The following is a 17,749-nucleotide window of genomic DNA, read 5'->3' as shown; positions in this document are numbered from 1 at the left end:
AAACATTCATTTATGCATTTGAGGTAAAAACTTCATATATCTATGGAAGCGTCTATGGTTTTTAATAAGTTCGCTCTGACATCTAACATTTCATACAGTATAAAATAAGTGTTGCGACATCTTTGAGGTGTAAGTAGCAACTAAAATAATGGTGGTAATAAAGTGTCCTGCATTTAGCGATAAAATGTTAGTCCACAATAATAAAAACAGATGTCAGTACAATGAATTCTGCGTTGATTATTTTAATATTAACCAAAAACTCAGGCAAGGCTATAAACATTTTGGGATTTGTGCCTTTCGCTGTCAAAGGAGTAAACCACGAAACTCAAAAATTAAACATTTCGCTCCTGTGTGATCATTTTAAAGACTGATAGTTAAGTTTCTAGTCTATAACTTTTGATTGAGAAGTCTGATCGAAAAAGTACGAATTGTTTTGGATTCTACGCACCAAAATTAATAAGAAAAAGTGTTTTCCCGAGATATTTTGGTGCAGTCGATTTTTGGTAAAAAAGGAAGGTTGTACACTGCCTTTTTTTGAGGCCCTCAAAAAAAATTGTCTCAGATCGACCCGGAAAAAAATGTTTCTTATAGAATGTGGCCTGTAGAATCCATAATTTCAAACAGTTCCAAGATTGGGCTACTAGTTCAAAAGTTACAGCCCTTTGAATTTGCTTTCGAAATTGGTTTCTAGTCCATAACTTTTGATTGAGAAGTCTGATCGACAAAGTACGAATTGTTTTGGATTCTACGCACCAAAAATAATAAGAAAAAGTGTTTTCCCGAGAAATTTAATGGTAAAAAAGGAAGGTTATACACTGCCTTTTATTGAGGCCGGAAAAAACTTTTTTTATTATACTTCATTGAAATCACCTTATTTACACCTGTATTAGAAATAATGGTATCTGGCCCTTTTCAGGCTAGCGCACGGAAAAACTTTTCACGGTCCCTTTGATTCTTTCCGTGCGCTGAATATAAATACCCAAAATGACCTGTCCGAAATCGACCAGGAAGCTTTTAATGTAATTGGTCCATTGTCCACTTAGAGATGTTTTTCTAATCTAAAATTATATGTGAAAAATTGTAAATGTTTACTAGAGAACATCATAAGGGAAGCTGAAGAGTTCATTTCTATTCACAGGAGTTGTGTTTTGTCACTTTCTTCTTGGTTACTTACACTTACCTTGCAGGCCCTGAGAATTTGTACAAGGGTTTCTGCTCGTAATGCATAAAGCACTCATCTCTCTAAATTTTACTCACCATCAGGAGAACATAATATATGATGATATGTATAATTCGAGAGGAATTTTTCACTTCAATATTTGTATTAGAAGAGTATACTGGGTGATGAATCTGGTTTCTTCTTTCTGATCGACTTTCTTCTTCATAACTTTTAAGTGTAAATAGTCTACAGGGCGAGATCTGCATACTAATAAAATGTCTTGCACTCATCAATTGTTGGACCAATGTTTTTTGCGTCCCTTTACTCTCATAGACTAATGAGTTTTAAAAGCAAGTGTTAAGATAAAAAAATGATGTTTATTAAGTTAATGTAGAAGGAATGTCAAATTACAAGATAAATGAAATCACAGCATTACATCGTGTAGATACTAAAAAATAAATAATGACATTTATTATACAAAAATGACTAAGATGAATATCACCAAGAACATACTGGTAAATATTACCAACTACTACCTACACATTACAATTTGTATTCAAGGTAATACTCTATCTTTAATTAAGCATTCTTTAGCTGGCAGCTGGCAGTTGGGATTTTGATAGCAAACAGCACTAGCATGACCTGATCTTCCTGAAGAAAGAGGTTCACCATCTTCCCATGTGTTTAACATTGGATTATACACTTCTACGGTCGACAGAAAATTCTGTCCGTCGTATCCACCTAAAAAGACAGATAAGTATGACGAACAGTAGGCGTCATTTTTTAACATACCCATAGCGTATATTCGACAGTCTAAAACTGTTACACTTAAAGCACTCCTTGCAACTTTCATGCTCGACATGAATTCCCAAGTATTTCTTTCCGTATCGTACCGTTCTACAGAATTTAACTGCCTCTTGCCGTCATAACCTCCGATTACGTAGATGTAGTGATTTATGCCCGCCACGCCCGCTCCGCTTCTTTGCGTATGCATCGAGTTAACCATCGTCCATTCGTTGTTTTCCGGGTGGTAGCACTCTACGGTGCTAAGCCGATTGGTCCCGTCAAAACCGCCGATGGCGTACAGTAGCCTGCTCACGACGGCGACTCCTACTGCCAGGCGCTGCGTGTGCATCGGCTTGACGTTCGTCCATTGGTCTAATTCTGGATCGTAACTGAAAAAAAAATTAATGACCTCTCTTATTTTTGATTAAGTTCAATTTATTTATTTATTGTTAAGATTAAACAACATGTAAAATAAAAACATCAATTGATTGGGTAAAATCTAGTCACCATGCAGCAGGTAAATAGTTGAGGGTGAGTGGTTTCTTATTGGTGTATATGTTACATTAACTGCCACAAGAAGTGTCAACTTACAATTCGACACTGTTGTGGTATTTGTTGCCCTCACTTCCACCTACAGCGTACAGCAAATCGTCCATGACAGCCACACCGACACGATTGCGAGCTACAGACATCGGACTACAAGGTCTCCACTGATCCTTGGCGGGGTTATATTTATCGACCCAGTCGGAATCGGAACTGTTGCCTTGAGTGTTGTTTCTACCTCCCACTGCATAAAATGAACCCTGAATTGTGTTTCAAATAAAAAAACTTATTCCTACTTATACGTTAAGTGCAACAAAATTGACAGGCAGCTTCGTCCAATGTTACCTTTAAAAAGGCCCCGCCTAGTCCGGATCTGGGAACTGTTAGGTTGTCCAGAGTATGCCACGTCTTATCGTCCACATTGTACCCTTCCAAAACGTTTAATGAGTGCCTAAAGTAACCGCCCGCCACATAAATTATCCTAGGAGTATTCGGAGTTCTCTCTTTCACAGCTAATTTCTTATGTAGTGTTAAATCCTGAAACGGATTAATGTTTGAGACGATGACTTAAAAGATAGCAATAGATTTGCATATTTAATTTGGTGTTAGCAATAACTAAAAGTTTCTTAATCTAGCATAACTTGACAGAAATACATGGGATGTATGCAGCCCCCCCCCCTCCCAAAAAAACAAAAGGCTAACTGAGAGTTGTAACGGGTGGTCGCGTTAGCCGTTTTCAAAATATTAATTTTCACTTTTGAACATTATTTAACATAGGAAAATTTACACTTATACCGCTTCTCAGCAAACGTGAACAAAAGTAATGTCTAGAGATAAGGGAGTAAAACGGGCGCGCTCGAGAAGAACATTATTCGTATAAACTTTTAAAGGACTCTTAAAGACTTAGTATGCAAATCTATTGCTTGAATGTAACTACCTTAAATATCCTCGCCAGATATTCTCGACACGCGGGCGTTTTCCTCAACACATCACAGTTCGTCATTTGGTCATTGAGGAACTTGGGAGTAAGAAACTGACACCGAACCGCGCTAATTATATGCTCCATCTTAACGTGCCGATTGTCCTCGTCGTACCTTACCCACTTTATCACAGCCTTATACACCTCTTCCTCCGCCTGAACGTTTAGCTCGTCCTTCTTAATTAACGTAATTAATTGTACACAGTTGAGTTGAAGGAATTCCTCCTCGTGACAGATCTGTACATACGGCGGTTTTACAAAATTAGATAAGCGTCTCTTACCTACCTGAATAAAATGTCTTTCGATATACTGATTCGCTTTCCGACACAGTTCGGTGCAACCGTGCTGCTCGGCGAATGTCGCTATACCGATCGCGTTGCTAGGATCTAATTGACGTGCCAGAAAATCACAGCAGGCTTGAATAACGTTCGTAATCTAAAATGAAGCGATAGTTGGTTCTTCGAGCCGAATCAATTCGTACCTGAAACATGGTGGCGGCGGGAAGTAGCTGACACACGGTATTTTCGGTGACCCTTATCCGTCCGGTGTACATGAAATGTATCAGGCGCGCCATCACCGTCGCCGACACCCCCTGCAACTGCACGCGATTCATGTCGCACTCGCGCAGTCCCCCTGTAAACATGGCCTTAAAGTACGGACTAGCGGCGGCTAACACTAAACGGTGGGCGTGAAAAAGTTCCGCTCCCACTTCCAGAACGACGTCGGTTAACATGTGGTGATTTCTCATCATGTCCATTGCCTATAAACGTTTGAACTTGAGAAATCTAACCAAAATGAGAGCGTGAGATGTGTAGAAAATTTTGTCAGAAATATTTTGGAAACCTATACACAGGGTGTTTAAAAAAAGGTCCGTTACTTTATCCACGTTTAGTAAAAAGAAGGAATGAGGAATCGTTGGACGTATGCCCGTGAAAGTTTATGAAATTCCCACGGGAACGGGAACAGGTTATGTTTTACAGTTGAAAAGAAAATTTTAAATCATTTCCTACCTTCATCGCGTCTTTTATATAGTCGACCATCATAAAGCTCATATCTCCAAGATCCACGGCATTGCAAGAGGGAGACTGAGATTGGCTCGGCTTGTGCGGACTCGAATCCAATCCATTTGTAGAGCCATAGCTGCAGCCTTCATCTCCATCCATTCTGCAAAAATAAATTACTAAAATTACGAGAGTATTTGCTTTCATTTCTAATTTATGTGATTGTTTACAGTCGAATTTGTCACAGCCACTTTCTGCTAAGCGCAAGAAGAGACCTACCTCCTAAAATCATACTCGGTACAACGCAACACCATTACTCAACGAATAACAAAAAAACAATGCCTCATACTATTCTCGATCACAGATCTACGTATGAATTATCTCAAAGTGACTTGCCACTTCACAATCGATTTTAAGATTCTGAGATAAAAACATATTATAATACCTACTTATGTAATTGTTATAAAATTATTATTAATAAGTAAATTGAGATAATTTCTGAAATAGCATCGAACACTCTTGAATTTTGAAACAATTTGATATCCCACTGAGAAAAAATGTTTCTGAAATCACTTGGAAGTCACACTGATACAAAATCTGAAATCGCATTGGGAAATTGTGAGAAAAAGTCATATTTAATACATGAAGTTATTTGAAACCCCTTGAAATCCACTGAAATCTCTCGCAATTTACTCAAATCAGAATGAAAGAATCAGATTTACTGATATTTTGAAGTCATCTGAAATCGCATTTATTACATTCAGTCATTTTATTTCGTGCGCCGCGTCCCATTTTTAATAAGAACGACAGATATCATTGGAATACCACAATTTTATCTACCCGTGCCGTTAAAGTAATCACCTTATCTACTCTAATTGTTAAAAGAGACACTCATTCAAATTAAAATCAAAACGCCAATTTAACATCTGCTACAAAATAAAAAATGTAATTACAAATTGCCCTTACCTGAAATAAGTTCATTGAATAACATGAAACGGAAAAATTGATTTTTTGCATTTTCGAAAATATGAAATTCGACTTGAACTCCTGCGCACCCTGTATAAATCTTTGAACAGTTGTTACATATTAAATAAGGCTTAGGTTTTGTTAAATGAAATCCTGAAAGTAACAAGTCTGTTTTATTTACCATATACGGCTAATAATTTCGCGAATTAATCACAATTTAAAAAATTTCAAAAAAAATCAAAAAAACCGTTTCGAATTAAAGCCAAAAATTGTACACAACTGAAAATATTTCACATTAAATGGAGTTCATTTTAAAAAGGGATTGCATTTTCAAAACTACAAAGCTTGAGATTAATTCCTGAGCACCCTGTATAAATGTTTGAATGGTTGTTATATATTAGTTATGGCCTAGATCCTAGAACAAATCCTGAAAGTAACGATTCTTTTTCGTTTACCTTTTTGCTTTTTGCGAATGAAAAAAAATTGAAAATATTTCACATTAAATGGAGCTCATTTAATAACCTAAAAAGGGGTTTCCTGTATTTTCAAATCTATGAAGATTGACATTAATCCATGAGTACCCTGTATAAGTTTATAAATAGTTGTCATATAATAGGTATGGCCACAGTTCTATTTAAGCAAATCATGAAAGTAATGAGTCCGTTTCGTTAACCTTTTATTTAGTGTACGAGTATATAAAAATGGCGAGCCACGAATTTGAACCACCCTGTACACTTAAAGGGTAGATTGTGGGCCCTGAAAACAAAAACATTTCAAGTAGCTACGTACATTTTTTCAAAAATATGCGCTTATAATCATCGTTTTGGACACCCTGTACATGAAATGTGTAAAAACCTCCCAAAAATGTGATTTAAAGCGAAGTTCAAAACACTCAAAACTGTTAAAAAATACATACCTATTTGGGCCAAAATCGACAGTATTAAAAGACAGCCAGACCATAATTTTGAAAAACAATTTTGAAAATAAAACGACGTTGGGTGAAGGCGCGTTCGCGTGAATGGATGTCGCGTGGACTGTAGCAAGGGAAGTACGGGCGTCCAAAAAAGTGTTATTTAATAATAATAATGACTTGCAAAATCGGTAAAATATAGTTCGTCGCGTCATGGTGCGACAGAACTCATAAATTGTCCGTAATTAAGTGGGTGTATGGAACGTTGTAGGTAGTATTTTTGAAAAATCTCGCTCTGGGAAAGCCGGGGTGATTTCCTGAACCCTATTGTCATCCTCTTCTTCGCGCAGCATCTCCGCACCCTTTACGTGTACGCGACAAGGATGGAAAGCACTATCAGCGATGACAGTGCAATAAATGTGTGAAGTACGTAACCTTCGCGGATAAATGCTTAAGCAGCATGACTAGCATTTAACAGCATGTGATATGGATACTATTTTCACGTAAGTGGAGTAAAAAGTGGAACTGAAAGTACATATGCGGCCAAAACACGTTTAAATTTAGCCCGCCCGCTTAAAGGTTGCAAAAACATTGTTGCACCAACGGTGCCAAATAGGAAGTAAATAAACGCTTTACATAATTTACATAACACGTACTTACTTCGCACCGACGACGGCAATATTGAAAGTCGCACTCTAAACTGACTTAACCAGGTAGCAATAATTCATCTTTGTGATTAACTTCATTTTAAAATTAAAATCAACAATAACGAGAATCGCACTCCTAATTAAAAGCAGGAACGGCTCCAAATTTTAAATGAAACGGTCGTGAGCCGTCGCGTCACTTCGCTTTTTAAACAAATAACAATACAAATTTACACAAATGAGCTGCAATAAATTAATTAACGAACATTTAATTTCGGAACGTCCCACACAATGCGAAATGTAAATAACGATTTTGTTCTGTGCCGGTGGTAACACTGTCGAGATGACAGAAGAGATTGGTAACAGTGGTTTAGTACAGTATATTATTCGTATGGAGCCTGAAACTATTAAAAATTGATCATCCCATTTTTGACACAGACATGGCATCCTTTGGCTTCATCTTCATCCAATAAAAGGAGCAGTTTGATCGGTTCCTGCCTGGGTGCAGCGTCCTTCTGCCAATTCACGAGTTCGACTAAAATGTAAATAACGTGAGCACAATCTCAAGATGGCCGTCGTTTCTGAGTAACTTGTGTTCGTCGCGCAGTGTATGTTAAGTGTAAGATTTCCACTTTTTTAAAATTGAACTAGAAGTAACGCAATTAGTGTGACCAATAAACACTTGGGGCTTAAAATATAATGAAATTTTATGTATACGAGCAGATTACGATTACCGTTCGATTTTTAAGTGCAGCAAAAACGAAAGGCTTGTTACAGTAGTTATTATTAACATTACGAAAAAGTTATGCTTCGTAATGTTGCGACACACGTCTGTATAACATGTTGCATATAAAACAAATAAAGAAATGCAAAGATTACTACCTACGTTAAATAAAACAAAAAAACACAAACTTAAACTATAGGATGCTCTATCGACGACAGCTCAAACCAAAATGGCTGTAACGCAAGAAGCGTTCTTGCTCTCGAAGCGGCGCAGTCTGGCTTTTTCCGTTCTAAAAAGTCGCGCGGTTGCCAGCTCGCAAAAATGGGTGCAGCATTGTTTATTCAAACAAGGGGCCTATAATAATAATCGACTCACCTTATCGTTGGACACTGTATAAAACATATACATCCTATTTCTACATGTGCCGCTCTATAGTTTTGTTGTGATTTGCTACGCATGCATTTATTGACAATTTACTGAACTGTCAACGAATTACACCTAAAAATTTGACACTACTGAATGAATAATAAACTAAATACATCCAAATATGGGCCTATTTGGAAAAACTCCTGAAAGAAATCCCAAAGAGCTGGTAATAATCGCCCGTCATGCCACCTTTACTATGACTCGGTGTCTTCTTTTAGGTGAACGAGTGGTCTCACAAGCTTCGCAAGGAGAATTCCCAATTGGACAGGCAGATTCGAGGTATGCACTATTTGTCGATAGTAATATACTCACTTAAGTGTTGTAGCGATACAACGCGAGGAAGAGAAGGTGAAACGCTCTCTGAAAGAGGCAGCCAAGAAAAATGATCGTGAAGCGTGTACCATCCTCGCAAAAGAGGTGTTACGTGCACGTAAAGCGATCACAAAGATCTACACATCGAAGGCCCACTTAAACTCTGTTCAATTACAAATGAAAAATCAGTTAGGTAAGAATGTCTCCATTTTGTTGGCATTTGTCGTAGGACACCCTGTATATCTTAACAACTAAAATTATTATTATAAAACAGCTACATTACGTGTCGCCGGTTCGCTCTCAAAATCCACCGAGGTAATGCAAGCGATGCAGCGATTAATTCGAATACCGGAAGTGGCGCACACCATGCAAGAACTGTCAAAGGAAATGATGAAGGCGGGCATCATCGAGGAGATGATTGACGAAACGATGGACGCGATGGAGGAGGACAGTCAGGAGATGGAGGAGGCGGCGCAGACCGAGGTCGACAAGGTGCTCTGGGAGCTTACCGAGGGTAAGCTGGGCGAGGCTCCCGCGCCTCCCGTCACCGAGGCGAAAAAGCAGGTCGTCGACGTGCCCGACGAGGAGGAGAACGAAGAGGAATTGGAAGATATGCAGAGCCGTTTGGCCGCGTTAAAGTCGTAGGCGCACGAATTAACAGTATTTTTTTAACGTGTTTTTAAGCAGCTGCGGATTAATTAAGCAAATTATCTACGCCGCTGTGCTAGTATAAGTATAGCTGATGTGGCCTTCGCTTACTTGTACTGTAGATACTTGATTTGTTTTTAACATTCTTAAAAGTTTAAATATGTAAAATTGTACATAAGAGTATTTATATCTTAGTTTTTTATTTAAACAATGTGCTTAAGTATAACTGTTAATAAAATATTTGAGTTGCAATCTCTTTTTTAGTGGTCTAGTTAGAACAGTGGAAAGATCAGAAAGTTAAGAAGTTCCACCCTGTATATATATACAATTTACGACAATGCACAAATTTTTCTGTAACGAAGCGTTTACGGACCTGTGTTTATATGAACGTTTAGTCATAAAATAAGCCTAAGAATTAGTCCCTTCCGTATTTACAGCATACATGTTGTTCCTAAATATTTGGGAACAACATGTATATAGTATATAGTGTCCATTTCTCTCGCCTAACATGTGGAATTGGTTAAATTGGGAACGTTTAAAACCGAATGAAATCACCTTTGATCAAATTATTTTAGTTTTTCGCAATAACTCAATAATCTTAATTTTGGACTTTTGTATTTTATCAAAAAACTATATGTACTAGACTAGAAATGAGAACTTTTCCTTACAATCGCATTAACCTTCTCTAAAAAAATAAAACCATTCATTAATTAAATTAACAATGGCATTGCATACAAATCATGAATACATCACTAAGTAGCGTGAGATCTACGAACTCATGTAAGCGACAGACCTTTGCTACCGATTTAGAAAAACAGAGTTTTTGTGTAAACAAGAACGTGCAAACAGCAACTCACCGTCAATCATTTACGATCCCCCTGTAGAATGATTTATTTCTGAACCTTGACCCTAGGGACTTTTTTGTTTATTTGATGTAGGGATATGGTCTGTCAAAGAAGTGAGGTTATAAATAAGTAACGTGTAAGCTTTCCCTTAAAAAAAAACAAATTTGTACAATATGCCCGCAGCAGAGGAGGTAAAATCGAGTTGGGCAGACGAGGTTGAGTTGGAAGGTGGAGCTTTGCCTCCCTCGACGGAAGTACGCGAGAATGGTTTTAAAATTCTCACCGAGTATAAACTCGGGGAGGACAACAAGAAAGTTAAGATTGTACGTACGTACAAAATCGAGAAGCGTATAGTTTCGAAGAGTATCGCGCTACGTAAAACTTGGGCAAAATTCGGTGAATCGGCCGATGACAAGCCCGGCCCGAATCCGGCAACTACCATAGGCGGAGAAGATGTTTACATGCAGTATGTCACCAGTAAAGAGGAGGATAACAAGGTGGAGGAAGACGCCTTGGATAAATTGAAGAGTAAGTGCTTTTTTAATATGAGCAACATTATTATAGGCGAGTTTCAGTGATGGGCGATAAGGCAGTCGTGAAATGTCGAACCTGCAACGGGGACCATTGGACTTCTAAATGTCCTTGGAAGGACACCGCGCTTGCCAGCGCCAAGACGGCTGACGGTGAAAAGAAAGCACCACAAATGCAACCCCAAACCGCCGATAGCACTACAAAATCGACGACCAAGTATCTGCCGCCGAATATGCGAGGTGACGGTGCATCTAAACGCATCGATAATGCCGGCATGTCGGGTGCACGTCGCGACGATGCCATTGCTATACGCGTCTCTAATTTGAGCGATTCCACAACCGACGCCGATTTGGAAGAGCTGGTAAAACCATTCGGACCCGTTCACAAATTGTATTTGGCCAAGGAGAAGCAGACTGGTCAGTGTAGAGGATTCGGTTATGTTCATTTTAAATTTCGTAATGATGCTGTTAAAGCTATTGCTAATCTGAACGGGCACGGATACGATCATTTGATTCTTAATGTTGATTGGTCTAAGCCCAATACTTCTTCTAACCATTAAATGTACCTATCTATCAATAAAAAAATTTTATAAAGTTGTTTTTGTTCAATTTTTATATTGTATGTGTACAGTGTGTTCCTTAATTACCACATGTAAAGCCCGCCTGACATGGAGCAACAAAATTGCAATGGGGGTTTACAGTATAATTGAATTCCGCAGTTCTAGTTTAATAAGCGTGTACCTGAAACCATAAAACATTTTTTTGGACAGTAAAAGTTTATTTAAAAATACAGGCTGATTAGCAAAAAAAATAATGAACGTGCGGTTTTAAAGGTTTATTCAATTGTGGCGGGCTCTGTGACGTAATAAGCCCGACCAATCAGCTCCTAGAACCATTCAGATGACATAACGACTTGGCAATATTGCAGGAGAATGGCATTTATAACTTGCGTCATCTGTCACAGGCACTTGTCACTTTCGTGCTAGATGCAGTTAAACATCCCTCTCAAAACGTCAAATGTGACAAACGTCAGACCCTCGCGTAAGGTTGCCAGCTCACTTCTACGTGATTGGTTGTAGGTTTGTGACGTATTTAGTCTGAATCGTTTCAAATTCGGACTAAAAACACAGCTTTTTAATAATTTATTTTGGGTTTATTTTACTCGCAAATAAAAATTGAGGACACACGGGTCTTTTTATTTTTAATGTACTTTGTGGATCAGAAATAAAAAATGAAGGCGGGATGACCCCATTGCATGCAAGTTGCAAGAGAAAGATAAATAAATTTGCGTGTAAACAAACATTCCAAAGGCGACTAGTATAATGAATAACGCAAGAAACAAACGGCATACGCCGCCCATGATAGATCTATACCAAGATTACAGGATGCGTGGATGGTTGCGCTTGCGCAAAATTTTCCCACACAAGTGCTTTCATGTTCTGAGTGTAGTACAACTGGTCTATTTAAACGTACAGTATACAATGCTTCCCGGATCTGTCGATACAATACTTACTTCACAGTTCATTTGAGAAAGAAGTCAACAAATAGCGATGTTACCTCGGCGCATTCGCGCGCAGATTTGAAAATGTTTAATAATGATCGATTTGCCTTTATTAAAAGGTGCTACCTACTGTTACAATTTCTATCAAGATCGGTCCATAAATAAGAAAGTTACATTTGCGCATGCGTAGAAGACAATACAATACGTACCCGTATATTGGTGTGGAAAAGTAACAACTTCATAAATAAGAAAACGTTGCACATTTTGGCCACCTTCAAAATATAGGTTATGAAAAAAATAGCCGGGGGTCGCAATTTTGACAATGTGACACAATTTTGGTGCATGGAGCGATGGTGTTCCAGTCAATGTGGCAACCCTGGTCTGACAAAAGTACATTAATTTTCAAAAAAGAGCTTACAAATATCATTTTATTAATATCTTCTACACCTATTTACAAAAAAGTCTCGCATACGTTACTCCAACGTCATTCATACACTACCTGTAACATAAAGGAAAGCATGAAAGAAAAAAAACCTACAGCTACTTACTCATACTACTTTCATTCGCTCGTTCTTCGGCCCTTGCCTTCATCCTGGTAATAAAAGCGGCTCCCTTGTTTTTACGGAAGTTTTCATACGGGTCGTTCAGATCACATCCTATGCCCTTAAACTGATCCTGTCGATCGCGCACGTCGCCGCCGGATATTGGCGAGTCAATTCCTTGTTCGTTCGCTCCCAGACCGCTACCACCCCATCCCATTTTGCGCAACATCTGATGCCCCTTGTTGCTCGAATCCAGCTCTTGTTGAGTTTCTATGCTTGTGAATGTGGGAGTTGCGCTGTAAAACGACGTTAAAGGCGAGGGCGAGTTGTTGAGTTAACGCAAACCTGAAGAGCGTAGGTGGAGGGGACGGAGATCGGACGACGACCTTCGGCTGAGGCACGGGAGATCGCGAACGCGAGCGCGACTTCGAATGTGACGAGCTTCGTCTGCTGTTCCTGCGCCTGCTTCGACTGCGTCGCCGACTCCTTCGCGGGCTTCTCGACCGCGAACGCCTGTTTCTTTGAGGTGATGGCGATAGACTCGTGTATCGTCGTCTAGGTGGCGAGGGCTCTTTCTCGACTGGTAACTGTATGGGACTCGGCGATCGCGATTTCTCTCGAAGACCTGAATTTATTGCATCTTCTTTGTCTCTTTTAGCGCTATTTTTTGCCTTGTAGTATTCGTATAGTCCTAGCTTTTCCCAACCCTCACTGGGTTTGTAATTGAAGTTAAATTTAAGTTTATGAATAACGAATAAGAAAAATAACATAATTACATTATTACCTTACACTTTGTGCTATCATCACAAAACAGTACTATTTGCTAATAGCTGCACCACACTGCAGAATATAGATCGCTTACGAACGAAATGGTTATGATACAATACATTCCATATAGCCAAGCCAACTAGTATTAGCATTGACTATGGGGGGAGATTAGTCAATGGTATTAGTTACACCAATCGTTAGTAGATGGCGTGTGGTTCGATGAAAGGCAAACAGAAAAAAATGAGGTGCACATCTACCTCAAGTGAATTACCCATCAAAATCTTACAATCAATCATCGTACACATCAGACCTCACTAAACTGTGGAATCTCTTTGTCGGACACTTTCACAGTATTAAATATGGATTAACAATAATTAGTACATCTAATTAACCGGAATTGATACAAAAGTTACAAAAATTAAAATTTACTGCGGTCCTAATTTTTACTTTAATTTGACGACAGAGAGATGTCCACACATTACACTCATGCGTCAAAGTCATACTTGATAGTCCCTCAAATTACCACCCCAACCCTTCCATTTGAATTTGACCAAACCAAGTTAGACCAAACTTTCCCATATAGCACACGTGCAGTGGTGTTAAATTTCGGTACACAAACTTGACGAGTAGGAAGGGGATTATAGATCAAACAACTCCCTTCTCTCTCTGCTCAAGGCAATACACGGAAAACAAAAAGGGGACAGAAAAGATGCTGAACGGAACTTTGAAACACTTTTTCCAGGATTGTTGAAGAGTCTATACATACCTTTTTTTTAATTCGCGCGGACAACATTTAAGTTTCAATTAGTTTTAGTATTTGCGGCCAAAGGAAAACTAAACTGTGAGCCCCCCCCCCCCCCCCCCCCTCGTGTGGAACGATAAGAAAGTATTGAGAAATGATTATTAACAATGAAGTAGTAAATGGCAGTAGAAAAGAGAATACAGCATGGCACAGGGGAGGGGGGTTGAATGAAGAACACACATACGCTAGATACTTATCGAGTTGCAGCACGCCGAAAGACTCGATTAAAAAATAGCGATTGTTCAGTATTTAATACGTAGTGCGTTTTTAGAAGATTTCAATGGAATTAATTTTGGTGGAATAGGGGCAGAACGCTGAAGAAAATATAAAACATGTCAGCGAACAAAATCTTACCTCTTCAAAATGACCCTAAAACCAATTCTACCTCTAACCAAAAAAAGTTACTAAATCTAGTGACTTTCTTTGGTTTAGAATCAATGCTGCACATCTACTCACTTCGGTGCGCTATGTACATATTACAACACATAAATAAATAAGACCTTATTAAAATTAAAAAATGCCAAGTTAATGGGGATCAATACAATAAATTAAATACTTTACCTGTCCCTGGGACGTTCGTGCGTCGGCGGTGAATAAAATGCGTCCACGGCAGCAAGCAATCGTTCGGTCGGAGGTTGCGGCGGTGGCAACCTAATATCTTTAGGATCTAACGGTTTAAAAGAGGTGTCTTCCAACTAGAATCAGCACAACGTTTTAGCTCGAAATGTCGCCAATCGGTCGTTTTTGTTGTCAAGACAATGACAAGAGAAAAATTAAATTGTTGTGTACCTTTATTAGTGGGACCATGAGGCCGGCCGGAAGGTCGTAGTATGGAACCGAAGGCAGTAGGTCTTCGTGAACGGGCTCTGGCGGCGGCGCGAAACCGGGGGGAGGCTTGGAGAAGTCGGGGAACAAGCCGGGAGGCGGGAAAAATCCGGGAGGAGGCTGGGAGAATTGCGGAACGTCAAGGTTATTCTGGGACATTAAAGGTGGTGGTACCGAGGGATTCATTGGTGGCAGAAAGTTTGGGCTTTCGGACGGAACCAAATCGGGATTGGGGGGATTCATTCCCAAGTGTTGAACCTGCGATCCGTTTTCGTTGGTCGATTGTTGCGCCATCGTTTGCTGCAGGTTGGCCTGAAGAGCGTCGAGGGGTATTATGTTCGTGTTCATCACCGGCGATGACTTCGGAATGTTGGAGGTAATGGGAGGAGGCGGTTGCGACTGAATTTGGGCCTCAATATTCTGCACTTGCTGTTGCAGCTCGAGAATCTGCGCCATCGCGTGGCAAACGAACGCCTGGTGCTGTGCTTGATATCCATCATACGTCGCCTTCGTCTGTTGCGCTAACGGCGCCACTTCCGACGCGAACTTGGAGACCTGGTCGGTCTTGAATTGTTGGTAGCTAGCGACCGGTTGGCGCATTTGCTCGACGGTTTCCGTCGCTAAGTAATTAGCCTTCGACTCCCATAATCTTAATAATTTATCTAATTTATTTTTCTGCTCGTCAGTTGCCCCGATACTTGCATTACAAAACATTGGCACCACTACACTTGCAAGTGCGTCTTTCAACTCTGTGGCATTTTTCCGCGCGCTGCACATACATCAAGGCGATATTGAATTGAAAACACAGATGTGCATGTAATGAGGTCAATATTGAGGGGGAAGTCGCAAGCAATCCGAAAAAAAAAACCACTCAAAACAAAAGTTTCGAGTATCTTCACAAATGTGAAAGGATTTCCGCAATTAAAGGAATTTCAATCCGAATAATTTAATTTTAATTTTATATGTGAAAATCCCAACAAAATTAAAAATTTTTATAGGGCCCGTAAAAAAAGTAGTTACTGTATTGAGTAGCATATTTGATTACAAATACAACGGATATACCTAAAGGCCACACTAAAAAAACAAAAGTTAAAAATGGATGGTTTCAACAGGATGGTTTACTCGCGCACAACGCCCTCATTGTTCATATTGAACAAATTTCCTGGAAAATTTTCCGATCCCATGGTAGACATGTTTATGACAGAGTGTATAGCGTTTTATTTAAAATGGCAGTTGTGTCTCACACCTCCTTTATGAAGCACCCTGTATATTCAAAAATTCCTCATTATAGACAACTTTACCTTGGACAGAGTGAATAGTGTTTTATTTAAAATACCACAGTAATGTCTCATACCATATTTATGGAGCACTCTGTACATTAAAAAATTAATTTACGTTATATGAATTAACTAGCACCAGAAGTACTAATTGGACATCCTGTATAAGCACACGCAGTGATGTTCCCATCAATTTCTTTGAGAGTGTACTCAGCTGAGTGGGTGGTTGTGGTGTTTCATGTCCAGTGGTGCCTTGATTGAGAGTATACCCTATGGGAACACCACTGTATGTTCCATTTACAAAAGTAAAACTCAAAAAACCACTTAATGCAAAATTAGAGTATCTTTCAAAATTTTTAAAAATAAAGGAGACATCTTGCAAAAACAAACTTCTCATTTTTAGCGCATTTTTGCAAAAAATTTTTTTTGTAAAAAGTAGCTTTTAATCTCACTTTGGCTGGCTGGCTGGCTGGCTGGCTGGCAGCAAATGTGGGCGCGTAGAAGAACTCTTGTAGAAAGGCAACGGGTGTACGTGTATCTACAGGGCCGTGAAATTTGTCAACCTTAGGGACATGGCTACATGATGTGGGGTTGGCGACATCTGGGCGTCATCCTCGAGCGTAGTATACTAACGTGAAGGTTTTTCAGTTTTTTCCTATCTTCTACTACAGTTTTGGTCCGATTCTTTTGAAATTGGTGTCGTCGGAAAGATGTTGTAAACGCGCACAACTCCTGCGTGGCGGAATTTTGTTTTTTGTCATAGGGGCGAAATTAACGACCTTTTGCGCGGCGCGCGCGCGCGTCTTCGAGAGGTAGTCAGGCGCCTTTTACCTTCCGTTGCGAACTCACGCGGTTTAACGTTTCGTGAATCTCGAATCGCTGTCTCTCTTTCTCGTGTCGCCAATAGAAGTGAATTGCGAGTGAACGGGACGTCGGAAGTGGGTACCGTAAAAGAGAATGTGGTAGCCCGCGACACGATCTCACTGATGGTGGAGTCAAATCTTCAAACGCGAATTGCGAGTGAACGGGACGTCGGAAGGGGGTACCGTCAACGGGAATGTGGTAGCCCCCGACACGATCTTCCTGATGGTGGAGTCAAATCTTCAAACGCGAATTGCGGGTGAACGGGACGTCGGAAGTGGGTACCGTAAAAGGGAATGTGGTAGCCCCCGACACGATCTCCTGATGGTGGAGTCAAATCTTCAAACGCGAATTGCGGGTGAACGGGACGTCGGAAGGGGGTACCGTCAAAGGGAATGTGGTAGCCCCCGACACGATCTTCCTGATGGTGGAGTCAAATCTTCAAACGCGAATTGCGGGTGAACGGGACGTCGGAAGTGGGTACCGTAAAAGGGAATGTGGTAGCCCGCGACACGATCTCACTGATGGTGGAGTCAAATCTTCAATCGCGAATTGCGGGTGAACGGGACGTCGGAAGGGGGTACCGTCAAAGGAAATGTGGTAGCCCCCGACACGATCTTCCTGATGGTGGAGTCAAATCTTCAAACGCGAATTGCGGGTGAACGGGACGTCGGAAGGGGGTACCGTCAAAGGAAATGTG

The 17,749-nt window shown here is 40.0% G+C and overlaps 4 protein-coding genes across 6 annotated transcripts; 2 read left to right on the top strand and 2 right to left on the bottom strand.

Moving 5' to 3' along the window:
* Window positions 1-1,516: 1,516 nt before the first annotated feature.
* LOC116168203 (kelch-like ECH-associated protein 1) lies at window positions 1,517-7,490 on the bottom strand. Of its 3 annotated transcripts, none has more exons than XM_031483903.1 (9): window positions 7,001-7,490; window positions 4,478-4,631; window positions 3,949-4,227; window positions 3,753-3,902; window positions 3,426-3,704; window positions 2,834-3,025; window positions 2,537-2,748; window positions 1,952-2,334; window positions 1,517-1,900 (listed from the first exon to the last, which is right to left on the bottom strand). In XM_031483903.1, the coding sequence occupies exons 2-9, from the start codon at window positions 4,628-4,630 to the stop codon at window positions 1,716-1,718; spliced, it is 1,833 nt and encodes a 610-aa protein (XP_031339763.1). In that variant the 5' UTR covers window position 4,631; window positions 7,001-7,490; the 3' UTR covers window positions 1,517-1,715. The 3 variants fall into 3 exon arrangements, with proteins under 3 accessions (XP_031339763.1, XP_031339762.1, XP_031339761.1); XM_031483902.1 differs by having other exon boundaries at window positions 7,005-7,489; XM_031483901.1 differs by lacking the exon at window positions 7,001-7,490 and adding an exon at window positions 6,351-6,971.
* Window positions 7,491-7,852: 362 nt separating this feature from the next.
* LOC116168204 (charged multivesicular body protein 3-like) lies at window positions 7,853-9,350 on the top strand. The gene is made up of 4 exons (XM_031483904.1): window positions 7,853-8,304; window positions 8,357-8,417; window positions 8,464-8,643; window positions 8,725-9,350. Exons 1-4 carry the CDS (start codon window positions 8,260-8,262, stop codon window positions 9,093-9,095), a joined length of 657 nt encoding a protein of 218 aa, XP_031339764.1. The 5' UTR covers window positions 7,853-8,259; the 3' UTR covers window positions 9,096-9,350.
* Window positions 9,351-10,038: 688 nt separating this feature from the next.
* LOC116168293 (eukaryotic translation initiation factor 3 subunit G-like) lies at window positions 10,039-11,071 on the top strand. Its single transcript, XM_031484026.1, has 2 exons — window positions 10,039-10,471; window positions 10,519-11,071. Exons 1-2 carry the CDS (start codon window positions 10,117-10,119, stop codon window positions 11,031-11,033), a joined length of 870 nt encoding a protein of 289 aa, XP_031339886.1. The 5' UTR covers window positions 10,039-10,116; the 3' UTR covers window positions 11,034-11,071.
* A 1,312-nt stretch (window positions 11,072-12,383) lies between these two features.
* LOC116168381 (calcium homeostasis endoplasmic reticulum protein-like) lies at window positions 12,384-15,879 on the bottom strand. Its single transcript, XM_031484181.1, has 5 exons — window positions 14,876-15,879; window positions 14,648-14,781; window positions 12,862-13,227; window positions 12,523-12,812; window positions 12,384-12,473 (listed from the first exon to the last, which is right to left on the bottom strand). Exons 1-5 carry the CDS (start codon window positions 15,686-15,688, stop codon window positions 12,463-12,465), a joined length of 1,614 nt encoding a protein of 537 aa, XP_031340041.1. The 5' UTR covers window positions 15,689-15,879; the 3' UTR covers window positions 12,384-12,462.
* Between the last annotated feature and the right edge of the window lie 1,870 nt (window positions 15,880-17,749).

This window comes from Photinus pyralis, unplaced genomic scaffold (assembly GCF_008802855.1).
Source record: "Photinus pyralis isolate 1611_PpyrPB1 unplaced genomic scaffold, Ppyr1.3 Ppyr1.4_LG4, whole genome shotgun sequence".
Classification (NCBI taxonomy): Eukaryota; Metazoa; Arthropoda; class Insecta; order Coleoptera; family Lampyridae; genus Photinus; species Photinus pyralis.
This window is presented reverse-complemented; position numbering and strand designations above follow the sequence as displayed.